Raw genomic sequence first — 27,706 nt, 5'->3', positions numbered from 1 at the left:
CTCCGAAGTTTATAGTTTGGTTTGCTGCTGGTTTGTTTTGGCTCTGCTATTGTTGTAGCCTGCTTGCGTTTCGAGTTCTGCTTTTTCTTAAACTCAGCTCTGAATCTGGCGCTACTACAGTGTGCTATGCGTGTTTTCGCGGCATTTCAGGCTCTCCTGTAACAGCCCAATGTAGTTTCGGGGCCTGCCCTTGAAAATTTGTTACTTTCAATCTTTCGGAAACTTACACTAATGCTTATGTACATTTTCATGAGAGAAGAATGCCGCGGAATAATTTTGTACTGTTTGCCGCTGCAGTGGCTCAATGGTTGTTTCGCTCGGCTACTGACCCGAAACACGCGGGTGCAATCCCGGTCGTGGCGGTCGAATTTCGGTGGAGCCGAAATTCTAGAGGCCCGTGTCCTGTGCGATGTCAGTGCACATTAAAGAACCCCAGGTGGTCCAAATGTCCGGAGCCCTTCACTACGGCGTCCCTCATAGCCTGACTCGCTTTGGGACGTTACATTACCATAAGTAATTTTATACTGTTTCTTTATTCAGGTTCAAGGCCGCCGGCACGTGATCTTATCATTTTTTGTGACGCCACACGCGGCCATACTTGTCTGCAGTGATCGCGCTCACGCGGAATTACTTCCACATTGTTCCAGGTTGTTGTATTTGGTTTTGTTGCCTTATCTTGAGGTTTGCTTGGAAGCTTTAGATTCAGTGCAGCCGAGTTCACTAGGCATTTTGTTCCACGACCGCCAAGCCCGTTTGTTGCCATTGCCGCCGCGGTGTGCTTCAGTTATTTCTAGGTGCAGGTCAGCACAAGAAGCGTTTTCTTTTGAAAAACCTTTTCTATGCCCTACTAACTGCCGTCACAAGTGGTTGAAACCAGGTGGAGGTGGTGAGCGAGTTCGGCCGTAAATACCATTTCCCTGTCCGTGACGAGAACATCAGGGGCGCCCTGGCGCAAAAAGATGTCAACGAAAAGGTTGGCGACATCCGCTGCAGTACCACCGGCAGGGCTTTTGCATCGAAGCAAAAAGTCAGGTAGCCGGCCACCACGAAGATCCATCAGTTACCCGCTGTGGACATTGTGTAGCGGCCGAGGCAATCCATCCTAATCACTTGAAAGGGCTAGTTCGGTAGTGATATGAGCTGCAATAGTTGAGCTGGCCGGATCGGTGGCGTCTTTCGTCGCTGGCTCTCACTGCATGTTTTGAGGTACCGTGTCATCTCGCTAGGCAATTGTATCCAGTATTATTTATCTTGAATACTGCGTAGGGTGCAGGTAAACTCAAGTGGCCGCATTGATTTTTTTTAAGTGATGTTTATTGCCTCAGGGCATATATGAGAGATGAGTAAGATGCTTAAATAAATCAAGTAGTGAACGATGATATGGATCCTGTGTCCAGGCATTATAGGAATCCGGATTGTCCGGTGAGAGACCCACTGCCGCCTGTTGCCGAATTCTCGTCGGCTTCAGCTCCACGCAAACCCACAACAGGTGGCGGATATCCGCCTCACAGTCTCTGATCTTGCAGACTGGACACCCACGGCGGGGATATAAATCTTTAAAATGCGGCCACTTGCGTGTCACAGCTGTAGTTAGGGCCACCCCGACCCGTATCCTCCGAAGCGCAACCTCCTCTGCACGGGTAAGACCACAGGGGAGGGTCACCGAACACGGAGGGATTAGAGCACGTGTGTGTGCGGCGCCGGAGGTGTTCCCTTCTTGTTAAAAGGAGGGTGGTGTCATCCAGAGTGAGCACTCGAGGCAAAGAAGAGGTTGGGGTCGAAAGGCGGGTCGCAGAATCTGCGCCACCTTGTGCGCTCAGGGGGTCACGCGAGATCCACTCAATACGGATACGCTGCGGGATTCGTGCGCTAGACGATGGATGCCTTGGCAGATTTCTGGGGTGCGACTGACTTGTCGCTGTAGGCGTGTGACGCAAAGGGCGTCGGTGCGAATGACATTGCGGGCCGTAGGTAGCATGGGAACGGCGGCCACAGAGCGAAGTGCCTCTCGAACCGCAAGCATCTCCGCACAGAAGGAGGAAGGAGGTTCTGAGAGGCGAAACCTTGACGTTTTGTTCAGGGCAGGCTTGCAAGGACAGTAAACTGTCGTTGTTGTTTCGCAGGCCATGATGCTTGCGTTAACGTACAAAACGATGGAGCCAAGCGGCAGATTGGCGTCTTCCTCTGTAATTCGGTCGCGAAACGACGATGTCGCGCAGGAAGATGATGGCCGACGTAGATCAGTTGGTTTGTTGTCGCTTAGATGCACTGAACGCCAGGGAGGAAGAACTGGCGGCGGTGGCTGTAGATTGGAGTGCGATGAAGCATACGCCCTGAGTGCACGTCGGTTCGTCGTGCAAAGCTTGCAGAATTTCTTCTAGTAAATGTGGGAAGATGTGTTGCCATTTTGCATACAGAAAGAGGACCGTGCTTAAACCGTGCTTATGGTGTAGAAGCCTTGCCTTCGACAATGTAGGCCGGGGTCCGAGCGTTTGTGCTACGCGATCTCACTGCAGCTCCATCATCGTTATAATCGTCAACCTGACTACGCCCACAGCAGGGTAAAGGCCTTTCCCACGTCGTTACAATATACCCAGTATTTTTTCATATGCGGCCAACGTATCACCGAAGCTTATATGTCCCAAAAAAAGAGTCCTCATCGTCCATTTCCAGCGGGTTTTCAAAAAAGGCTCGAGATAAGCAGTCCAGATTGGTGAGCTCCCATTAAGATTTGTAGACGACGGTGATGTAGAACTCCTGAGGGCGCAAGCTCCATGCTGTGAGGCGGCCGGAAGTAACCTTGTAATTGGCGAGCCAGCACAGTGTGCTGATCGCTGACCACATCGAATGGTACTCAGTACAAGTAGAGACGCAACTTCGACGCAGCCCAGATGATGGCGAGACATTGCTTCTCGGTCGTGTAATAGTTAGCCTAGGCCTTCGACAGGGAGCGGCTAGCGTAAGCGATGGCATTTTCCAGTCAGTCGCTTTTCTCAGTGTGGACGGCCCCTACGCCCACAAGGCTTGCGTCAATGTGAATTTCTGTTTCGGCGTTTTCGTGCGACAGCACTCAGACACGCTCAGGCGTTTCCCCATTCCAACGTACCAATCTTTCGCCTTTCGCTCACCAACCACATCCATGAATGTTGTCAGCCGATTTTATGGCCCTAAGCCGTCGCCGAGCGAGATCTACGCTAAGCTAAGTTTCTTCTGTGAGAAATGAATAAATAACAAACAAACTGAATAGTGCCGCAACTGAGATTCGAACCGGCAGCGGCCCGAACAGATCAGCTTCGCAGGTGAGTACACCAGAGCACTATGCTATTGCCGTCGCGCTGTACATTGCAGATCATCACCTTTATCAACTTCCATCTGCGGCGCGAACAGATCAGATCATCTTAACCCCTATCAGAACTTAACCTGAGTCGAATATCGTTGCCACACGTGACAACGACGCTTCAAAGCAAAACCATGAGCCACTCAGGCTAAACACATGCTTTTGAACACCTTCTCGGTTTTACTACGTTAAATTCCTATTATTTCTTTGTCAATGTGCCCAAGGACCGGGAAAAGACTCTAAACGACGCTGAAGTTATGTGACGGCTTCCGCTTGCCGTGCTAGCCATTTAAATAGCATGACAGCCTTTGTGCGTTAAGTCAGAGGGTTGGCGAAAAATTCTTGACAAACCATCGTTATTACACCAACAGTCCCAAGATCTGCGCGCAGCGTTCTTGTCTCCAGGCAGCGGTAACTGTGGGACAGCACCTGTCTTCTCTAGATGCGGTCATACTCCATCCTTGCTTACAATGTGGCCCAGAAACAGCAGCCCTGCATCGGCGAAGTTGTACTGCTCTGCTTTCATAATTAGCCCGGATGACTTCGTAGCTTCCAACACTGTTCGAAGCCTTTTTTGTGGGGACCAATGTTCGAGCCAAAGAAAATGATGCCATCTGAGGACACTAGAGAAATCTTCCGCATCAACCAGTCAATACTATATTCCTGACAAGTTGGAATGTACTTGGTGTGGAACATAGACGAAATGGCATCACACTGAACTCGAATTTGCGATGCGACGTTGCGAATGCGGTTATTTCTTGGCCTCTTTCATCGACCTAAATTTGCCAGTAGCCGCTCTTGAGGGCCAATCGGAGAGATGTACTCTCTGTTAAAGAGCCAGTCCGATGTGTCGGCGATGCGGGAGAGGAGGGTAGACATCCTTGTTCATTATGTTGTTCAAGCAAGGGCAATCGAATCAGAGCCGGAGTGTGGCGGCATTACTTCTTACTAGAACTAGTGGTGTCTCCCAGGGCTTCATCGAAGTCTTCATAACGTCGTCACGAAGTATTTCTTCCGCTTGGTGCAGAAGAGGATTCACAGAAGGCGCTTTAGTAGAGAGGCCTGGCGTGCTCGTCATTAGCAATGCGATGTTTGGCAATAGATGTTTTTCGGATATCGGACGACGTCTAAAAGCATTCGCTGTAACTTTGAATATGAGTGAGGATATGCTCCTATCTTTTCTGGGGTACTGCGGGGGTGATGTCGAAAGTGGGCGAGCTCGCTTCTTTCACGAATCTGGGGCGGATCGAACGTAGAGGGCGGAGGCGTATCCAACGTCGGCTAGTTCGACTAAGGCAATAATTATGCCACTGTAGAAGTGTCAGTGTTCCTTGAAGTTTCTCACCATAACCCTGTCTTTTCCGTTTCAGAAATGAGTGTTACCTTGAGAAATGGCCGGTCCTAGGTCTAAGAGCAATTGCGTGTTTCGTTAAACAATGCCCTCAAGGTTCTCAGTAATAGTGGCACCCTTCGGGCTGATGACGTAAGCGGGGTTGTACGCTACCGTCTTCCCCGTGTACACTCAACACAACGGGATAATTTAGTGCTCCCTTCGAAGGTTGGGCTTCTTCTTTCGAAAACGTGATGAATTTGGATTCAACGTCAATTATCACACGCTACTTAGTCTAGACGTATAAGATCACGACTCTGGAAGATTGCTGCGCAGCTATTCAGGGCGCCATATAGGTATCTTTGCTGAACTTTCTTCCTGCGGTACACAGCCCTGACGGTGCAACTTGGTGGCCTCCAGCGGTGTATATTTGCGGAGCGTCCCAAGTGACCACTTTTTTGATTGGTTTATTGGTTCTCATTATAAGAGTTAAACATCCCAAAGCTGCACAGGCTATGAGGAATGCCGTTGGGGAGAGCTCCGGAAATTTCAACTACCTGAGGTTCTTTAATATATCCTGACATCGCACAGCACACAAACCTCTGGAACTTCGCATTCATCGAAATGCGACTGCCGCAGCCGGCATTAGACCCGCGCCTTTCGGGCCAGCTGCCTAGTGCCATAACCACTGTGCAACTGCGGCGGCTGATCGCTTTCTTGTGTTCAACTGCAAACGGTAAATTAATGGCAGAGCAGTAGGCTCTTGTGTCCACTACAGCAGTTACCATGCGACCGCCAACGGCTACTTTGAGGACGCTTTTCCGTGTCCTCGAATTGTGGCATTGCAAGTTGCTCTTGGAGTCCGGTCTCGGCTCCTTCGGATGCTCTGTTCGTGGCTGAGGTACGTGGGTGTGGTTTTGCTGAGCGGCGGCGTCATTTTGATGTCAGGTCACGTCGCGTCAACGCTGTTTTTGTATGTGGCGTCGACGTAGAGGATGCGAGTCTTCACCAAGCGTGGTCGGTGAAGTACCTTTGCCGTTTTATTCGTAAAACACCGCTTTTGCTAATTTACCTGTCATTAGTTTTCCCTAAGCTGTCTCCAGTCGGGAAATGTGACGCATGTTAAGCAACTCTACCCAAGCAGGATAGCTGTTGGCAATAAACTTACGTCCGCCCGAAGAAGTAGCCATAGGTACCTTTTACCTCGATGCAACTATGCTTCACGCATTGCTTTGTATCGCAGAAGTTATCATCTGGGCTGTATAAAGAGCCATTATAATAGCACTTTCCTGGAAAAGAAATTATGGAGGATAGCTTCAACGCGGCTCCTCTAGCAATGCGAAGATGTAGAGATTAATCGCGTAAGGAAAGTTCGGCGTGAGCGTACAGTGCCCAATGGGAGTGATGATCTTCAGCGTTCCAAATAAAGCGATATTAGTCTGACTTCGAATGACGGGGGCATGCAGAAAATTACGGTTTTCTCGGCACTTTCTGTGCCGTTGCAGGACACGATGCAAGAGAAAGCCGATGTTCTTTGCAAGTGTTTCTAACCGTGATTCCGGCCCTCAAGTTCGGCTCGTGCCTTCGAACAGCTCATTTGGCAGCCATAGATGTCTGGAAGCCATGCCTCGAAGTTGTAGCAGACTCAGCACACAGTGCCAGTTTTGAAACGTACAGCAAATGCTTAGGATTGTAGCGTCATGACGCTTGGCGTCTGAGAAGAAATGACTCGGTAGGAGGCACTAAACGGGAATTTAGTCCAAAGTGTTAGGCGTATGAATTCTAACAAATGGTGCAAATGTCAGTATAAATAGAAAGTTAAACACGACGGTGCGAGAAAAATGCAAAAAACGGCCAGCACTTTTCAAAAGCGGTTTCAATGGCGTCCATATCACTATTTTCTTTTAACTACAATCCGGCAGCGCTGTAGCCCCCTTTCGCCATTATTGCGTTAGAGCAATGTCTGTGTAAAATTTACGTGCACTTTCTACAGCAAGCTCCTTGATGCTGTTCCAAGAAAAGAAAATTGAGAGCCTGATGGAGATAGAGAAGGCGGTACTGTCTGTTTCATCGGATTAGAATTTTATCAAGGCGCATGGAGCTGAGGGGACATTTTTGTGGATACTTTTGATTTCTGCGGAAAGCATTCTTTGTTCTGCCGTTGCTGATATCATCGTGACCTGTGGGTGGTTATTAATCAAGATTGTCTGTAATATTGGAGGTCATGGCGACTGATTAATATATGCGCTTCCATTGCTATGGTAGAACGCAATGGTCTCTTTGAAGGCACGGCTAGTTTACTGTACTGTGAGCAACGCGCCTTCATAAAGGGTGACTTCGATTGTATAGGTAACCCGACTGATCGCGTCACTGCTTGTGATCACAGGGAGAGAACGGGTGAAATGTTGTCACGTAGTACGGATGATTCAGGGAATCGGGTTTTGCAATATTTCGCCGCATTCTGAGGCCTTGCCACCCTAGCTTCGATTATTTAATTAGGAGATTAACTGCGCGAAAGCGTAAGACGACAGTATGGAACACATACAACACTTATAAGCGCGGATTGTGAACATTTGACAATCAGCGCTTCTAGGTGTCGTTGTGTTCCTTGCTGTGGTCTTGGCCGTTCTCTGAGTTAACTCCTTGTTTCTACAACCGCAGCGGTGACCTAGTGGTTGAGCATCCGCCTCGCATACGGAAGGTGGGGGGTTCGATTCCCAGTGCCGCCGGATACCCATCGGTGATACAATGGGTACAGGCTCTCCCTTGGTCCGTTAATCGGCTTCTTTAGGGTGAAATGCTTGGGAAATGGGTCTTTGAGCCTAATTTGAGAAATGAAAAATACCTTGTGTCATGCCGATCTTTGGCCGTAGATGCCCTTGCACCATAAAAATCCATAATCATCACTCCTTATTTCTGTATGACCCAACTATCCCGTCAACTCCTGTTGCGTAGAATAGATTACTACATAATCTGTGTTGCTCCTTTCTAGTCTGTTTGTGTGTTAAATTCTCCCACTTTCTCTCTACTGCCAGAGTATGACCGCTGCTTGGCTCGGTGAAAATGATCGTCGAAACTTTAGGCTGTTGAGGTCGCTTTGAAAGCTACACTTTTCACAAATTAATGACCACGAATTTTTCATTCTACTCCAATCGCAGCCGCATTGTAGTATTTCTTGTAAGAAGCCGTTGTTTGCAGTTGGCAGGCAGTTTAAGTAGTAGATACGCGTGATACCCAGTCATATGTCTCTTTTTATGTTTCACAAAATATACCAGAACACACTTATAATTTTTTTACAACCTCTCTGAGTTAGCATAATAACTAGTTGGCATATAAAGTGAGTACGTTGCTTGCGAGAAATGTCATTTTCCAATAGAGGGCGCAAAACCAGACAAGGAAGAGTTCGATCTTTTCAACGCACGCTTTGCACTACGAAAGACGGAGAGGTCAAGCTCTAGTTCTTCCAAAGCGTCATGCAACGATAAGATTGATTCCGCTCATTTTGTCGGGTGGCATTCTTGTAACCATATGTGACCGAAGCATTCTTGCTGCTAATGAATTCTTGTGGATTTCTCATGGAGTTCATAGATTGGCGTTGTCGTTTCTTTTCACGTGTTTTATGTTCTTGGTAACACACCTGTGAAAAGATGGTTTTTCAGTTATCAGGAGCCGTTTATTTCACAAGAGGTACAAACACACATCGACCAGTTACCTCTCGCAAGCGTCTAGTTTTGCTGGAATTGAAAGAACGGTTTACAAATTAAAAAAAATTGTTCTCACTCACTACTTTCAGGTTGCATGATTTCACGAAGGTTTTTGATTCAATGCTCTTCACGCGGTTTTTTCTCTGAAGTTATACAGTATTAATTCCGAAGAGTTATGAAGACGGAAAGAAGCACTCGTGAAAGACTACACGCTAAACACGTTGGCATAGGCGGAAAATGATAAACAGCGGCCTAGCCTAGCTTCGTCCTAAGTCCATTGTATCACTCTAAGTTCTTCGGCCTAAATGGCCATGATATGTGTTAACGGAAAGTGCAAAATGCCATTTGCGTTGTACGAAACCTTTTTTCTGGACAACAAACCGGACCTCCACATCTAAAGTTATTCAAAAGAAAATATGTCTTCGTGTGCTTTGTAATTTTGTCTCTGCTTTTTAGTGGAAAATATCGAGCCAATCTTTCTTACGTGCAAAGTTGTACATCTTCTTTGGAATAGGAAGAAAAGGGCACAAATGATACACTTTGTTTTTATTCCCACCGTGCGGGATATCTTGTGGGCGCTCAGCTTGATTATCTGCGGCTTGTTATGAAAAATGAAACTCTACAGCACAACCTCTATTACAAATTCTCTTTACTATATATATGCTCAGAGCTGCATGAAAAAGGCAATTTGATCTTTTCTGGCAGGGAACAACTGGTGCTGTAGGAGACAACCAAGCTATTGCATAAAATTCGATTTTATAAGAAGGCGCCGGTTTCCTGCCTAATTAACGCATGAAACTTCACGACCTCTGCAAAAATATGCACTTAATGTCCACTTATTCGGCCAAATATTCTTTCGAACTTCTTGCATGCTTTATGCTCCATATGCACATTGACTTCTGAAAGCCACTAACAGTCTTATGGCTTAGTCACTCCGTTGAATTACTGTTAGATCCGATCACTTCACGGGTTGCCGCCTCATGAACGAGGAAGATTCATAGCCTGGATAACCGAGCCATAATGTAATCACATGTCATATATTTTCACCGCCGCTTCTGCCGGGCACATACTAGGGGCACACACTCCAGATGAAGTTGAGTGATTTATCCACGTTTTTCGTTCACAGAAAAGGTAAGCGATTGAAATGAAGCTACATGGTTGTAGTTCGCTACAAAAATTGCCATCACATCATTTTGAGAGAGATCAAAGCGCGATCAGCTTCCAGCGGCTATACGAGAACTCACTGCGAGCCAACGCCAATGGCAATACCCGCAACCTAACCAACCAAAAGCGCAAAAACGCTAACTGAAATTGTATGGCTTATCCTTCTTGTAGGCGCGTGGATCTCGCCACATTGCCTGTTCAAAGACTTTTTGTAAAATTAAAGCGGTTACAAAAGTTATCAGGAGATATGTGCAAGTGGCCGGCCTTTTGCCGCCGTCCAAGGAGAATGATTCAGAAAAGGTGCCCATCTAGATATTGAAGTGTTCTGAAAAAAAAAACGACCTGTTATATCGTTTTATTGAACCATTCCTTCGTATACCTAGTTTTTTTGTTTGTATTAAAAGAATGGTTTGGATGCAATATGGAACCGCAATAGAAAGTATAAGGGAAAAATTCGCTCTCGTTGCGACTGTTTACAAGGCCGCCTGCTCTTGTTCTTATCCTACTGTTTTGTGCTGATAATTCTGTTTTAGTTGCATGCTGTTCATTTCACCTCGGTGACAACGCTATCAGTTCATTAGTGCCTGTCGACGGCCGAATTGGTTGGTTTGGTTTATGGGGGTTTAACTTCCCAAAGCGACTCAGGCTATGAGGGACGCTGTAGTGAAGGGCTCCGGAGATTTCGACCACCTGTGGTTCTTTAACGTGCGCTGACATCGCACAGCACACGGGCCTCTAGAATTTCGCCTCCATCGAAGTTCGACCGCCGCGGCCGGGATCGAACCCGCGTCTTTCGTGCCGGCAGCCGAGCGCCATAACCACTCAGCCACTGCGGCAGCAATAAAAGACGACCGAATTCGAATGAAATATCATATATAGTACGAAAACTGCATCTGGCTCCTCAACAAAAAAGGCCCAAAGGCGGAATAAGGATCAATCATTAATTTTGATTTTAAGTTGGTGCTCAAAAATTCAGTGCAGTGTAAAGAAGAAGCTGTGTAAAGGAGAAGTTTCCAGGTGAGGTTTCCTGCCAACTGCTATTTATTTCGGATTGTAAGTGAAGATGCGCTTTGACAATAGAAGAAAGAAAAGACAATAGAACAATACCACGATACCAGGTCTTCCATTATAAGGTCATTGTATTGCCCGTTTTTCTCCGTTTTGATGTCTGGCAGTAGAGCCATTGAAGTCTCATTCTTGTAGGCAACGGGCTGACGGAACTCCGGCGCTGATGAGGTGCTTCTTGCGGCGAACAGCGTACCTGCCGCAGGATAAACTCGCCGTCGCACGAACTGGCACGACTTAAACGCGATCGCGGCTGCGGGTGCTACTGAGGTCGGTGTTTTCAAAGAGAGCCAATATTAAAGATTTGTCGTTGCGCTCAGGCATGCAAATGCGGAAATTTGCAAGGAGCTCGATCTCACTGGTCTAGTCTCATGACGTGGCAAACACTGCATCTCAAGAAGCATTTGGTGGTTACCGAAGAATTAGTGCTAAGACTTCAATTTGCATGCACCTATAATGAAGGCGGCTCTCGCTCTGTTTTCACGTTGGGGCACACTATGGATCAAGCGTTTTGTTCGCGGCACAGGTGACCATCCGCTTTTATTTCTCAGCTGCGTTTTTAAAGCTACACTCTGTCTTCTCTCTAGGGGATCAGTATATCAGTACAAACTTTTTCCGGAAACAAATTCCTTCGGAACTAATGTGTTTTGAGCGAGAACTCTCACAGCTATGTCCAGTTTGTTCCTGTTCGTTCGAAAACCTATATATGCTGATTTCAGAAAATATCAGTACACGGGGAAGGCTCTCATGCGGCGGAATCTGTTTCTACGAGAACGATGGCGCTAAGCCCAAAGTGCGTTAAAGAAACCTAAGCGCATGAAGCATTAGAAAATGTCTGGACGCACGCTGAAAAAAATTGCGAAAATGCCTAAAGTTTTCGTGAATTTTGTTATCATGCGCGAACGGTCTCTTCAGCCTTGATTAAAAAAGCATCATTATTTTACATTTTATCAGTTCATTTCGTTGCTCAGAAATATCACACGTCTGCTCCCAGGTGAAGAAATCTTAAATGACCACACTGGATTAAAGAAGTTCATTTTAGCTGGTAGCAACTGGTTTCAGCTGGAAATAACACTTACTTTGCTCCTTATACCAATTTCATCAAGTTGGATATTTTAGCTTATCCTCAAGCTAATCAGTAATTACTCCCTTCATCAACTTCTGGCTTCTTGATGTCAGCCCATCACTGATTGCTTTCAGTACCGTTTTTCAGTGACAGGAACTCCCAAAACGTCGATTGTTTAACTAAAAGCACGAAAGATACTCCATGCTCCCATTTTTTTCCTTTACCGGCACTACAGCCGCAGGACGTCGGGAGTAATTTGCCGTCCTTACCCGAGATATTTAGCGCTGAAATATGATAAGTAGGCGAACTACGTTGACTACGACCACATAGAAATCAGAGCAAGCACGACGCATGAGGTGCAATGGTGACACGCTACCGTATTGTCCGTAGTAGCCGCACGGCTGTGCTAAAACATTTCTAGAAAGAGGCATGGCTGTAAGATCCTGCAGTACCGAGCGATTCTACAATACTATGAGCTTTGTGCGTTGGGTGGCGCGGGCTGCTAGCCGGCACGGGTAGCACCAAGCGAGTACCGGTAGCCTATATAACAGCGGGCACTGAAAATTCCAGATCTAGATGCCATGCATATAAAGCATTGCCGGTAGTCCAGTTGATGTTGGCTTATTCTACACCTCGGAAAGAAAGCTGGGCAAATTGAAAATTGTTCAACACCTAGGACAATCACAAAATAGTGAAAATACCAACTAGTTCCACAAAACGAGTGGCTTTAGTGGATGAAATGATTTTAAATTTTGCTTAACGCAGATTCTAGAACTTAGAGTATTCGAAGAGTTTCAAAAGGTGACGAAATAAAGGTTAGTCCAAAAACAGTGAACGAAATTTAAACTTGACGCCGCAACTTCTTTCGTAGATATTAGCAGCCATGAAGATCGAAACAGCTGCGCTGCTCGTTTTACTGAGCGCGGCGAAGATGTCGGATCCCACCAGCCTGACGAAACGTGTCCTGATCCCACCAGCCTGACGAAACGTGTTAACACTGGAAACTTATCCAGTGAGGCAAGCCTAGCATTGCCGTTCGAGTTATTAGCGGGCATTATATGGGATGTCATACGGCTTAGTGAAGTTAGGAGGACAGGTGAGGCGCACAGAGTACTCAGGGAAGGGCATATACTATGCTATCGCGGATTAGCTGAAAGACGAGAACTAGGTATGGGATTCCTCATTAATCGGGATAAGGCTGGCACCGTAGAGGAGTTCTATAGTATTAAAGAAAGAGTGGCAGCTATCGTAATTCGGCTTAATGAGAGGTACGTACTAGCTTAAGGTGATGCAGGCTTACGCGCCTACATCCAGTCATGGGGATCAGGCTGTGGAAAGCTTCTACGAAGACTTGCAATCGGAAATGAATAAAGTGAAATCACAGTACACTGTACTGATGGGCGACTTCAATGCGAAGGTTCGCAAGAAGCAGGCTGGCGACCAGGTGGTAGGTGCCTATAGGATATGTTCCAGGAATAGCAAGGCAGATCTACTAGTGGAGTTCGCAGATAGAAATTACGAATCATGAATACCTTCATCGGCAAACGAGAGAACAGGAAGTTCACCTTAAAAAACCCCAATGGTGAGACTTAAAATGAAATTGCCCTCTTACTATGCGTTCAACCTGGCATCGTCAAGGACGTGGACGTCTTCGAAAAGTGCGTTATAGCGACCACAGAATCATAAGGCGTCGAATATGCTTAGACTAAAAGACTGAACGGCCGAAGCTAGTTATGAGGAAGTCCATTATATACTAGAAGAGGGAAAATAGAGGAATTCGAGATATCGCTACAGATAAGAAATGCAGCTTTAACTGAGGAAGGCGATCGTAATTTTCATACAATGAAGAATATTTTGACAGCTATCATCACGTAGTGCGCACCAGAAGTACGCGGAAGGACGGTTCCACAGAATACCGGCAAGCTATCTCAGGAGACGAAATATGTGCTTCTGAAACGCCTAATCATGAGGGCGTCTAACCCTAGAGACAGAATAGAACTAGCAGAGCTATCCAAGTTAATAAATAAGCGCAAAGGGGGAGGGGGATAGCGGACATCAAGAATATAATATGGAGCGCATCGAGAATGCTCTAGAGAACGGAGGTAGCTTAAAAGCGGCGAAGAGGAAACCATCCAGTCAAAACACACTAGAGAACTCTAAGACAGAAAATTTCTGTAGTCTGTAGTCTAGTCGTATTTTGGGCATGTCTTGTGTAGTCTGTCTTGTCTTCTGTAGTCTCTCTTTTCTTTTGTAGTCTATCTTCTGTAGTCTGTCCTGTCTTCTCTAGTGTGTCTTGTCTTTTGTAGTCTATCTTCTGTAGTCTGTCCTGTCTTGACTTCTGCAGCCTGTCTTGTCTTCTGTAGTTTGTCTTGTCTTCTGTAGTGTGTCTTGTGTAGTGCTCGTACGCTTTGTCGCAATCGTTGCTGTGTCACCTGTCAATTAACACAGGCTTTGTGTATTCTGGAGTAGGCAATGCACAAAAATGCACAGCTGCTTAATGATCGCCTATCAGTTAACATAAGCTATGTGAATTTCAGAGTAATTCTTGCATAAAATCATTATAATTGAAATGCAAATAATCTGTCTTTTTTAATCTTATGTGCTTTTTAATTGTTAACGTGTTAATTGAGAAATATGTTAAACTAAAAACGGGGCATCTAACAAGGGCGTTAGCCCTCTGCTTTGGCACCTCTTTTTCAATTCAACCTATATCCCTCCCTTACATCATGGTTCAAGTGTCCACCAAAATGTGTGTCAGTTACTGTGACATTTCCTTCAGTTTTCTTTCAACTAATTTAAAATTTTTCAAGGATGCAGTTTTAAGAACGTAGAGGTACAAACTGTGCACTATGGTCATATGCCGTGGGAATAAACCAGCATAAGATCTGTGCTGACAGCAGTTTGGCCAGTGCATTTCAAGGATGCTATACCATACAAGGATTCGTGTCATCGTGCAATGGTACATTACAGACGGACATTTTGGTCTCTGTATCAGAAATACTGGTACACCATCATTGTAGAGCAAAACGTTTTTAAAGGGATAAATGAATATATAGGGCCTATTCGAGGACACATGTGCGTAACCGGCAACAGGTGTGCAATGTCAAAGCACCTGAAGCTGGCTCAACTCCTTTAAGCTAAGAGCAGCTGCTTCAAGAGCAACATGAGCGACTAGATTTTGTACTAGTTTACAGTTCCTGTAATTATAAGCTGAGGTACTGCTGTGAAGTGCATGCAGAGTTTTCGTGCATTCCTAAACATAGCTGCAAGCCTATGTTGAAATTATTTTTCTATATAGGCCGGTAACGCATGCATCACTGAAAAAGAATAACTACCATGAACGGCTCAGGAGGAATGACACGGCCAAAAGCAGGAAGCACGCATGGCCTAATAGATGCTGACAGGTGGCAACTGCAAATAGATGCATCCAGAGGAACAGCTGTCAGTGGCTGTAGCAATGTCTTGAATGACAAGAGAGGAAATTGTCTACTGCTTTAGAAACTAAATTTAGACGTAATATAAGTAAATAAAAAGCGATTAGCTAGCCCATGACAATAGAAATGAACAGATTTTATGTATTGCACCCACATTGAACAGATTTTATGTAATGCACCCACATACATTTTTTGAGCAGAGTCAGGATGACTGTCATAACCACACTGAAAGATGAGCTGGCTGAAATACCGCACACCAATTTGAATATAGGAAGCACAGGTTTTCATTAAATCCCATCATGGTGGCTTGCACCAATGTCTAAGTATTAAACTGAATATTGCGACCAGTCTGCCTAGGATAAATGAGAATAGAGAATGGAAAAAAGCACGTCTTCATTAGAAAAAGCCTGAAATCTCACATCACAGCTTAGCACCATACAAAAATTAGTAGCGCCCCCCCCCCCCATTTAACAAATCTGCATACAAATAAAAACTGCACAAATTTGTCGACTCTCAATGCAAGTAAGGGCAACAGAAACAAAAAACACGAAAGAACACTGGTGAGTATGGTGACTGGGGGTCTGTGGGTAGGATTCCGTGCCTGGGAAGAGTTCCGAGCTCGGAGAATTGCCGGCAGCACAGCTGATAGCACGCAACCGAGAATAAATAACAAAGTGGAAATAAGTAACAAACAAACCTTCGACAATGGCGAACGACTTGAATGCGGGCCGCACAAGCTAGGGATATAGCAAAAAAGGTAAAATCCTAAATAAGTGTGCAGTTGCATCTTCGACAGCTCGCAGTGCTCAGAAGAAGAGTAAGCATCGACGCTTACTGCTCAGGAGAGGCGTAGATTGATCTAAATTGGACATAACACTGCCTCATATCCTGTTCCATTAGGGTAGCACAGGTTAGTTTACAAATGACAAGGCGAGGAATATGCACCAGCCTTTCGCATGCGATCACTGTCTCAGAAGAATTTAGTATGACGAATATTAAGGCACAAGCGCTAATCCGATAAGTACCAACCCTGAGCAAAATAATGCTGTGTCTGATCACAGCTGGCCTAGCGCGAGCGTTCCGTCGCGCGGCACTTCTCGCTCATCGTCTTCTACGCAGTGCAAATCCATGCTTTTGCACTAAGTGTCGAAGCGCTAGCAAGCGACAGCGTAACTCGGTTGTGATATATCGTGCCATTTTTATTTGTCACGGCACACGAGTACTAAACGCACATAAAGACAATGAGAACAACACTTGTCATGCATGCAAGATATAGGCTCTGCTATTTTGGCGCCGTATTATAGCTACGGCAACCGCATGCAGACTGCCTGCACTCACATCCCTATATAGCCGCATACAAAGAGAGCGTGTGAATACAGATCAGTAGAAAAGAAACGCAATGCAGCACTCACAGGTCATATGATTCATCCAGGCTTAGTAACACCGCGCAGGAGTCTTCGTTCCCTTTAAAGATGACAAGACGTCGCAGCACAGCCTTTCTTCATGACTTACCCTTTGAAACTCGCCAGTGTTAACAGGGCGTAATTCTTGTCGTTGCCTTCCTAACGCACTCCTGCTCACCTTCCTATTGAATGAGTTCTTTTTCACACGTGTCCTCCGTACAAGCACTCAAGCAATGCCACAAAGAGGGAAATAATACAAAACACGACGCATCGTGGCGCCGACGGCTGCGCTTTCGCTTCGTTGAAATAATGCAACCCACAAACAAGTTTGTTTTTTAAACCACGAATATTTAAACTATGTTCACAACAAAGGCGCTGTATTTTTGAAATTTATTTTTGCATTATTTAAGAATATCAATGCGCTTGCAGTTACTCTTTCTGGCATGTCGTTAGCAGAAGCTGCGATCCTGTGATCCCCTGAAGGGACCCAGATGTGCTAGCAGGCGACGGCGCAGACGACGCTGTTGACTGAATGCAATTTCGTTTGAAGCCAGATAAAATCACCAAGCTGCAACAAAAAAAGCGAAGAAATGCGTCGTATCACAATTTGGCGAATATCGGGGATATGTTGAACGCAATTGGCACGATGGATAGCAGCTGCGATGCATTGATTTGCGCGACACTGGCACGTTCTCCGGAGGTCATGAAACTTAACAGCTTAATCTGTGACCGGTACAAGCGGATTGCTTTGATATCAACTGCGTTAGAAAACTACCTCGATACTTGCGTCACAGTTTAGCTAATATGCAATAGCGGCTCGCACTCGCTGCATACTTATCGCGCGTAATTTCACAAGGAAGAGCCCACTTGCGAAGCAGCCGTGTTTTCGAGTTCGAATCGTTACGATAAATACGAGCTGTTTTGGCACGTACTGGAATTGAAGTTCTCACCTGTACGTCATGAACGGTGACGATGGCGTCGCGGACGATCTTAACTAAGACTCGCCGCAACGCAGCCGATAGCCCAAGCATGTGGGCGCTAAAAGTGGTTCATCAGTACTGCAAACGTGGGCATAAAGTATCGCTCAGTCGCAGGCCAGTCGCTCGCTGCTCGATTTTCCAGCATTCCGAGTGCAAGTCGCAAGCTGCTGAGCCAATCAGTGAGCGAGCGAGCTTTCGGCAACGGCGCCGCCCGCGGGCGCGCAGGGCATTGGACTACGCGCTGCTTCTTGGCTGCCCTAGTCGTCGCTAAGCGTAGCGGGTTCACATCGATGCAGCAGCTAAGTTCACTTCGGAATTGGCTAGCGCTGAGATGCTGCTCTCGTGATCGCTTTACTGCGAACCTCGTCTCATAGTAAAATAAACATATGCTCGGTTTCCGCAGCACTTCCAGGAGCAGAGAGAGCTGAGGCCAGGAGAGCCGCAATTGAGCAGCAGCAACTGAAGGCGCTATGGGAATACATTTGTTTGTATTCCTGTTGTCGCTTCTACCAACAAGTCAATAGTGGCCAACGATACTGTATCCAACGGCTCAGTATGGACTTAAACAAACATTACAGTCGAATTTTTTTGATGCTGGCGGCCGGCATCCCGGCTGGCATGGCGGCCCCGAGAAGGGCGCCCTTACGTTGTTATGACGCTTAATGTTTATGACCGTAGTGCACATCAAAACCGCCAGACATCCTCCTGTTCGCTCAGGTTGTCGTAGCACACTGTCACACTGGAACCAGAGCACTTTAAAGGACCGAGCGCGGGGGCGCAGGATCTAGACTGCGCCAAAGCAGACGAAACTCTCGACACCGCACGATAGACGTCAGTCCCAAGACTTAATTCTCATTTCGGCCGAGAACCAAACGAGAAGGAGGCCCGCAGGTCACCCTTGCAGGTGTGAGCAATTGATTTGTTGAGTTGCTGCCTGATCGCAAACGACTGCTGGTCGCATGCCCTTTGCGGCTTACAAGTCTGAATGGGCATTAAATGTGCGTTCACATTAGCGAGTCCCTGAATTCGCGCAAGTTAATTGCTTCGGTGGCGAGGGGGAGACCCGAACAAGTACACCCTTTTATGGAAGTCGCATGTGACATTTCACACAACTCCTCACCCAATCTGTAGCGTCGCGGGGTATAACGCCACGTCACCTGACCAATATTTGGGTTCTTGCTCCTCAGGGAAATTCAAGCGAAGGCGCGAGGCAACGCCCATTTGCGCGCGGAATTTCTGGGCGTCCATGTTCAAATCGGTTCAAACACGCCGGCCGCCGCCTTTCACGTTCGGCTGAATACGCTGTTCTTTATATTTAGCGATATTTTCGCGTCACTGTCATGAAATTCTCAGCGAAGGCAATGAACGACGTCGTAAAGTGTTTTTTTTTTGCTATTTTATGATAAGCAGCACGGTACAGCCGCTAAAAAATTCTCTGCCAACACTGGATCAGTTTTGGACGTAAGAGCGTTAGCTACGGGAGGTTCAAGTGTTCAGATCGGGGTGCTCAGCAAACGTGGAGAAGACAAAATACAAAAAACTGAGGGTGTTTTGTTTCGGAAACATTCCACCTAAGATACATGCAGCCCCATCTACTTCAAAAATTTTGCACTAATATAGCGATTTACAGCCACGTTCGCTATGTCCAGTATGTTTCCTCCTTATACATCAGTTAATGAATTGTATAAACTTGTGGATTACAACAAGACGGATCGTTTGACCACATCCGGAACCCTCTACGACAAACGATTAGGCCATAAAGGCCGTCTAGATGTCCCCGGAATGCATCGTTTCGGGGCGGAAAGGTCGTCGGTGCGAATCCCACAGATATTTTGGGCTTCATCTCTGTGGTGTTCTTAGGTGTAGCTCTTTCCGTGTTGCGTATTGGCAACCTCTTGAACTCATTCTGTGCAAAGAACACTGTGTGTTCTCCTGGCGGAGGGTATAAAAGCCGCTTACCTAAAATAAACGCTCTCTCTTGTTTTGTTCGCCGTTACCGGAGGTTGGGCTCCCTGACCGGTGTCTTCTCTTATTTTCGCGCCCTTTTCCTTCGGGCCGAGATACAACATAAATTGGCGACGAGGTAAAACTGTGTAAGGCACACGCCTGCCAGCATCGCCCCGAAGCTTCGTCAACCTCAAGGATGCGAGCTCAACCTGTGTCGCCCGCTCCAGCATTCTCCGTCGCTCGCGACTTTGCGCCGGGAAGTTAGGCCTCGCAGCGCTACCATTGTCGCCCTGTTTTTTTGACGCCTGCGTTTCGCTCCATGCCGGTAAGCCATGGCTGCCTTCTTCAATTGCAACCCGCCGCCGCCTCCGTTTCTTGCTACGCCGGGTCCTGTATCAGTGCCATGGAAACAAAGGAAGCTTGCATTCCTCAACTACTTAGAGGCAATCGGTGGTAGGCCCTCACACATCGACGCAGGAAAGCTATCCTACTGAATGCACTAGGCTTGGAGGGGCCGCGAAAATTTTAGTTTGGCGCCACTTACTGCGTTGGAGCTCATCAACGTGAATGTCAAGACCGAGCCCGGCTCCGATGTTTTCGACGAGGCACTTTCACTGCTTGACAAGCATTTCGCTACAAGCGTCAACGAACTGATGAAGGGACACCGCTTTCGGCAGCGTCGTCAACTTCCGGGTTAGCCCTTCGAAGCGTATGCCGCTGCACTACGTGAGCACACCGCAAGCTGTGACTTCGGTGACCAAATCGAGAAGGCCGTACGAGATAAACTACTTGAAGGAGCAACATCGCAACAAATACGTGAGCGTCTACTTTTCGAAGGAACAGGCCTTACGCTGATGCGAGCTGTAGACCTTCGCAAACACATCGAAAAGACAAGCCATGCACTAAATGAGCTGTCAGCTGATTCGGTCGACCAGAGAATAGTTGACAAGGCGGCACGTGGGAGCGCTAGTGACATTTCGGCGTGCTACCGTTGTGGGTCTACCAGACATCGTGTCAGTGCACGAAAATGACGATCAAAGAAGACTAGATGTCGCAACTGCGACAAAGTCGGGCACTTTGCATCTGTATGCTGTCAACAGGCAAGTCTGAGTCTCCGGTCAACCGGAAAAGCAAGACCACGTCGTAAGCGTCGAATGCAATCTCCGTTCTCAACCTTAGTTCTGAAGGCATGCGCGGGAAAGGTATTTATATCGACGATAATGTGAATAATATTACTCTGAGTCCCCTCGTCGACACTGGGTCGTCTGTCTTCCTGCTTAGGGAAGCAAGTTTTAAAGAACACTTCTCCGGCTGTCTACTCACGGATGCAAAAGTGAGGCTGGTGGACTACTCAAAGCAAGGGATTGCGATGAAGGGTTGCTTTCTGGCGAATGTAGCCTACAAGCAAGTTTGTACTCCTGTTCTTTTTCACGCCGTGGAGCGTGGTACATCGTTTCTGGGACTTGATGCCATACATAATCTCCAAATTGGCATTGAAGTGGATACACGGTCTTGTCTACAAACAGAGTCGCAGTCTTCTTCGCTGCTGCCAGCCCGCCTGCGTGGTGAGTTTTCACAGCTGTTCTCCGGTGAACTTGGCCTGCCCAAAGGTTTCGTGCAACGAGTAAAAGTTCGTCCTTCGGTGAAGCCTGTAGCTGCCAAGATACGAAGATTGCCGCTTGCCCTGCGTGAACGTGTGTCTGCTGAGTTGCACCGACTGGAACTGTCAGCCATCATAGAACGAGTGGATGCATTCGAATGGGTGTCTGCTATAGTCGTTGTGGAGAAACCTAATGAGACTTTGTGTTGACCTACGAGAGGTGAACAAGGCTATGATAGTGGGTGGGTGGGCTCCACCTCCCCCACATAGAGGAACTGCTGCATCAGCTGGGAGGTGCACCCAGATTTTCGAAACTGGATTTGAAAGCAGCGTACCATGAGCTAGAACTGACAAGTGAGAGCCGCGAACTCACAACAATTTTAACGCACGAATTCTTATTCAGGTTCACGAGAGTGTGATTTGGCCTTCCATCTGCACCTGCAGCTTTTCAGAAGTTGATGTCAGCTATACTTAAGGGGTGCCGACGGGTACATTGGTACATCGACGACGTAATAGTCTGGGGAAAGACTCCTCGCGAGCATGGCGAGGATTTGCGAGAAGTTCTGAGACGGATCTCTAACGCAGGCCTCACATTGAACGAGAAATGTGTTTTTGATGTCGACAAAATATCCTTTTTGGGACATGAAGTCAGCAGTGAGGGCATTGCACCTATGCAATCGAAGGTGGAATCAGTCACTCGGGCCGTGGTGACAAAGTATGAGTCAGCGCTACGATTGTTCTTGGGAATCGCGCGTTACTATTCTCGTGGTGGAGCCAATAAGAAAACTATTGTGCAAAGAACAAGCATTCGTCTGGGACGAAGCAGCGCAGCATAGCTTTGATGCACTCGGAGCAGCCTTATCGTCATGCAGTGTCATCCACATGTTTGATCGAGACTTGCCAGTGGTCGTGTCTACTGACGCATCCGACACAAGGCTCGGAGCTGTGCTGCAGCAGCAGGCCGGGAACGAGCTGCGAACTGTATGTAGCCTTTGCATCCCGATCATTGACAGTTGCTGAGCGGAAGTACTCCGCAGGAGAAAAAGAGGCCCTTGCATGTCTCTTTGCATGTGAACATTGGCATGTTTACTTGTGAGGTCGACGGTTTCTTGTTCGAACTGATAATTAGGCGTTCGTGATATTGCTGTCGTCTGAAGGTTCTGGAAGGAGGCAGCTACGTATTGCAAGATGGTCTGTCAGGCTTCTGTCTACAACTTTGACATCGTGTACCACAAGGGAAGTGATAACGTAGTTGCTGATGCCTTGTCGAGGTTAGCAGTCACGTCTGCAGCTGAGCCGGAGTTGGACGAAGAAGTGGTGTCTGTGGTACTGTCTTGTATCACCAAAGGACAACTCCAAACAACTACTGCTGAAGATGCTACCTTACAGGCTGTGTCTGAATGCATTGCATCAGGATCGCCGGCCAAAAAGTTGTTAGGCACAGAGCTAATGCCCTACTATAAGGCGAAGGAGGAGCTCTCGGTAATAGACGACATTATCTTTAGAGAGGAAAGACTTGTTGTGCCCGCAACCTTGACATCCGTGTTGTTGTTCGCAGATGACACGCATCCCGGCATATCGAGAACGAAGCAAAGGCTTCGAGGGAAATTCTGGTGGCCGAGAATGGAAAAAGAGGTGGAACATGCAGTGAGAAGCTTCCATGTTTGCCAAGCAGCTGACAAGTCGGCAAAACCGGTTAGTGGACCCCTGCAGCCTGTTGCGTTTCCGGAGCTGCCATGGAAAAATGTGGCTATTTCATAGTACGCCCCTTGAACGTGCAGCAGGCCAGCCTGAAGTTCATAACAACTCTCGTAGATTATCATTCCAAGTGGCTAGAAGTTTACTTCACCAATACAGTGACGTCTGAAGTCGTCATTGATTTTTTGTGTGGTGTCTTCAGCGTGAAGGCTACCCGGAAGAACTTGTCTCGAACAATGGACCCCAGTTTAAGTCTCAAGTGTTTGAAAATTTCCTGAAGGGGAGGGGCCTCAAACATTGTGTCTCCTCGGTGCATTACCCCCAAGTTAATGGCTTATAGTAGAAGGGTTTAATAGAAGTCTCAAGGACGTCATCCAACTTTCTGCCTTGGAAGGCCAATGCATCCAGTCAACTATAGTGGGGTATTGGGCCGTCTACCGGGCAATCCCGCACGCACTACAGGAGTCTCGCCAGCTGTGTTACATCATCGCTGCCAGCCCAGAACCTGCCCCAACATTGAGGGCATAGCTTCGAGGGAGTGTTTCCAACAGCCTGCCTTGGCTATGCGCCGGCTGCGTGCCCGTGTTCGGGAAAAGCAGACTTCGATGAAGGCTTATACTGACGAGAGCAGAGCGGCGAAAGTTCCGAAGTTCCGGGTGGGAAGTTATGTGCCAATTCTTAACTCAGTGTGTACGGGAAAGGCAGGATTATCCTACTTAAAGCCCTTGCGAATAAGAAAGCAGCTGGGTCCGAGTTCTTTCCGACTGGAGGATGGCCGGACATGGAATGCATCCACCAGAGGAGCGTTGACCGAGAGGAACCAGCGGTCATGGCAGCTGCCCACTGGGAAGATCGCAGACTCAGGTGCTGTTTTACCCGCTTATCCAAAATAAACGCTCTTTGGTTTTTGTTCGCCGTTACCAGAAGTTGGGCTCCCTGCCCGGTGTCTTCCCTTATTTTCGCGCCCTTTTTCTTCGGGCCGCGATACAACGATCTCCATATTTATTTTATCCTCAGGAACATGAAACGCCATTTGACAGCATTTCGAACATTCTGCCTAAAACGGGCGGCCCCCAAATTTGATGCAAATGGGGGTCCCTAGCGTTCCTCTTCGATTGCCGCTATATTGACATATGTAAAACGGATCGAGGGTATGGGTGACAACTGAGGCTTCACGCGCCCACTGTTGCTATGTGATATAGTGTGGCAACTGTCTTGGACAATTTGACCTTCCCTGCAAACAGACGTGTCCTTGACGAACGTAAGTAGTAAGAGCAGACGCTCTTGAAGCTGAAACGTGGAAAAATTATATCGGGGCCCGAATTACGGAACTCGCTCTAAAGTTGTAGAGCGTTACGTCAAAATGACGACAGCATGACGACAAGGCGAGACGTCAACGCGTGACGGAACGAGGAATCAACCAATGGCTAGTAGGGTGCCACCCCGGAAGAGTTTATTTGCACGGCAAGGGGCCGTATGCTAACTTTTTTCTAAGAACACGCAGTGAACAAAATAAACATTGTTTTATTCTTTCATAAAAGTGTATTTTACTCTCACTGCCATGAAGTAAAACAAGAAGGACATTCACTTTTGCAAATAACTGCTTTCGTGGGTAAGTTTTGTTGCCATGAGGGCGCGCTGGCAGATGTAAACACTGAACATGGCGGCCTTCAAAAAAGCAGCTGATCTCACGGCTAGTTCCCGCTTTTTTACGCGTCGTCTGAAATCAAGGTTCTATTTGGTTGTCCAAAGTGAGCGGATAACAATTATCGAAGCCAGTGAAGGTCACGGGCCTCCAGAAAGGAACCTGCACGAAACGTCGGGCCCGAAAATCGACGAAGACAACTTGAGGTAAGCCTGTGTTATAGGTTTAAAGATGCCACATGCCAAGCATGTGATTTGGGTTCAGTTTCTTTCACTTTAGCAAATTCAAGACGTCCACGAAGCACGGCTTGCTGGATAAAATCAACTTTTTTGGCTTCATAAACGTCTGGCACAAATGATTCAGTTGGGAAGGAGCAAGAACCAAGCAAGGTGGTTGGGCGCACGCTAACAACCTTGCTCGTTTTCGGTCGTTCTTGGCTGTGCTATAAGTTGCTGCAGCGCAGCACACGCATATGTTCCTGTAAAAACATTTTAGCCCGAACTCAGGGCAAAGGTTTTTCCCTGTTATTCCTTGCTTTCGAAAAGCGGAGCAGAAACTATTCCCTGTTTGTTTTCCCCGCTGTGTTCGCTGCTGCAATTCTCTAAGCGGGAATTATAGTCTCGAAATGGCGCCAACACGAAGAATGCCGAGCGAGCAAGAGCTTATCATAATAGAGTTTACGGAGAGCCATCCGCTCTTGGCTCGGGCTTCTGCCGACCTAACAAACTCATACACAGCTGTTGAAATGCGCGAGCTGTGGATCCAGCTTGCGTCGATTCTCAACAACAAGGGGTCGGCTGTTAAAAAACATGATGTCTGTGCCTTGCGCCTTGCTAGCACTGTTTATTCCATCTGTGGTGTATTTTAGGCTAGGAGGAGGTGCAGGAATGCATAGACAAGTGGTTGATCATTATTGATTGCTTCTCTTTTGCTAGTGCTCTTTTAGTTTCATGGTTTGCCAGTACCAATCAGCCGCACCTTTTACCCTGTTACAGCAGAGGAGATGAACGGGGAGCCTCAGCAAGTTGTCGACAAGACACACGGAGCCCCACAGACCGTGAGTTGGCTTGCCATTATTCAAGCTCCATACTACCCTTTCTGGCAGCTGCTTGAAAGTAATAGCACTATACTCACTGGCAGCATTTGCAGCAGTAGCCAAAATACTGCAGTGATTCTACAGTACACACAAAACTATCTCTCTCTGGCTTTGCCACGCAGTGCAGAATGTTTATTTCTCTTGCAGTGAGGCTGTGACATCTCCTAGCAGTCTAGCAAATGTGCACATGAAATATGCTACAACAATGCTGCCCAAGATTGCTGTCCTGTATATTTATGTCAAGTCCTCTAACACATTGTACCAAATGTTTTGCGTATTCCACCACGTGATGAGCACATTTTCTTTCCCGACAGCTACACCGGTGCCCTCGCCGCAGCCCTCACAGCAGCACACACCAGAGCCCCCACTGCAGCCCTCAACGCGTGCCACGCCTAGCCTTCTTGGGAAGCGACGGCGAGACGATGGGGCCAATAAGGTGCTGCGCCAGATGCTGTATGAATCGCATCGTTTGGATTCCCTTACTGACGCCCGGAACCACCAGGACGCTGCTTTTCAGCAGAGTATGCTGGAGGTGTGTACTCGCTGCGCACACTGCACTTTGAAGAGTCGAAGCCGTCACCTGAAGCATAAATATCAGTGCTCTCTTTTGAGCACCTCTACTTCTGTTTTGACGCCTCTTGTGGGAGGTGGTTGGGACAGCTGAGTTTATGAAACTGACACGATTCTTCTACAACCATACTTTGTCCAAAATATCTCAGCACCTGAAATTTTACATAAAGCTTAAGCGGGATCTCAAAATTGGTTGTCAGTAATAATTTGTAATTGGAAGTATTTTTACATGCAGGCCATATGGGAGGTGACAGATGCTGTGCAGGCGTCAAACAGGCAGCAAGAGCTGCTCATCCGGAACGTGAACCTACTGACGCTAATCTTACAAAAGCAGCTTGAGCCACCTGCACCACATTGAATTGTTCATATTTATGTGCATTATTTGCTTGTATTTATTTTTATGAAAGAACATCTTTATATGTTTATATTTATTCAAGAACATTATTTACTTCTCTGCCAGGTGCAGACTCATTGAACTATTTTTATTTGCTTGTTAAAATTTCTGTTTTATGTGTTCATATTTATTTACATTGTCTGCTTCTCTGTCAGGTTTCAGTTTTTGTATTTATTCAAGATCATCTCTGCCATGTGCCATAGCATCATTTTTTTATTTCTTGTAAGCTCTGCAGGCCCGGATGCTTCACACTGTTTATTTTCTTCCAGTTATGTAATTTAAGCTCTGCCAGGTGTGAAAGCCTCCTATACTCTTTTATTTTTCATTCCTTTCAAATGTTTACCTGCAGCTGTGGCAGGTGCACAAGGTGCAATTTCTAGTGCTTGTTTTCTTTCATTGCAATATGTGGGCAAGTGCAATATGTGGGGCAAAGTTGTTCTGAAGTGACTGCAGTTATGAAGGGCATCATAATATGGGGATTCTGGATAAATTTTGAACACTTCTGTTAAAGTTCTGTTAAAGTTGTTTGCATGTTCCTGAGTCGTTTTTTTTTCGCATTACTTTTCCTGCTTTTCCGTACATTGTCCATTGTGTGCATTGTTACATGTTCTATCCTCAGTAGACCCGAGGAAAAATGAGGCTTGCCAGCATTCGTCCAAAGTCACTTCTGAACTAGTGTTGAATGCAGGCAAAAAAAAAATTTGGCGGACGCTTGAGCTCCGCCTTTAAAGGTATGATGCAACAATGTTAATGGCTCTCGTTTGTGGGTCCCTTTACAACTTCAAACGCAGCCATGTTGGCATCATCGTCTGTGATACTCGTGTGTCTTTTACACGTAACATGGTTTTTTAGTCCAGTAAAATCTACGAAGAGCAATGTCTTGTGTAGCACTTGCTGTGCATTCCACCAGTTATGTAATGTGTTTCAGCAAAGTGCAAACCAGGGCTACATCGAGCCTACAAGTATGCACAACATACCAAACCTGTGGTTACTAGCATTCAAGCTGGCAGTCAAGATGAAGCTTTTTTTTAAGGGCACACAGCGCGTAAGACTTAGACGGAAAGCAAAGAAAACATAGGACGAGCGCTAATCCTGTGTTTCCTGTGCTTTCCGGCTATGTCTTTCGCACTGTTCGCCTTAAAAATGTACAGCCAACTCGCCCGTTTGACCACAGTGTAAGATACAACTGTTCTTGTGCAATCTCTGCGCAGCACTCGACAAGGCATATGCAAATCACTGTTGATGCTGCATTCTTTTGTTTCCCTGCTGTGTG

The 27,706-nt window shown here is 46.8% G+C and overlaps 1 protein-coding gene across 1 annotated transcript; it reads left to right on the top strand.

Annotated features, from left to right (window-relative positions):
* Positions 1 to 24,388: 24,388 nt before the first annotated feature.
* On the top strand, positions 24,389 to 26,186 carry LOC144102608 (uncharacterized). The gene is made up of 3 exons (XM_077635834.1): positions 24,389 to 24,579; positions 25,369 to 25,430; positions 25,784 to 26,186. Exons 1-3 carry the CDS (start codon positions 24,389 to 24,391, stop codon positions 26,131 to 26,133), a joined length of 603 nt encoding a protein of 200 aa, XP_077491960.1. The 3' UTR covers positions 26,134 to 26,186.
* The last annotated feature ends 1,520 nt before the right edge of the window (positions 26,187 to 27,706 follow it).

The sequence above is a fragment of the Amblyomma americanum genome, chromosome 8, assembly GCF_052857255.1.
Source record: "Amblyomma americanum isolate KBUSLIRL-KWMA chromosome 8, ASM5285725v1, whole genome shotgun sequence".
NCBI classification, from domain to species: Eukaryota; Metazoa; Arthropoda; class Arachnida; order Ixodida; family Ixodidae; genus Amblyomma; species Amblyomma americanum.
The sequence above is the reverse complement of the archived record's forward strand: the minus strand, read 5'-3'. Positions and strand labels throughout refer to the sequence as shown.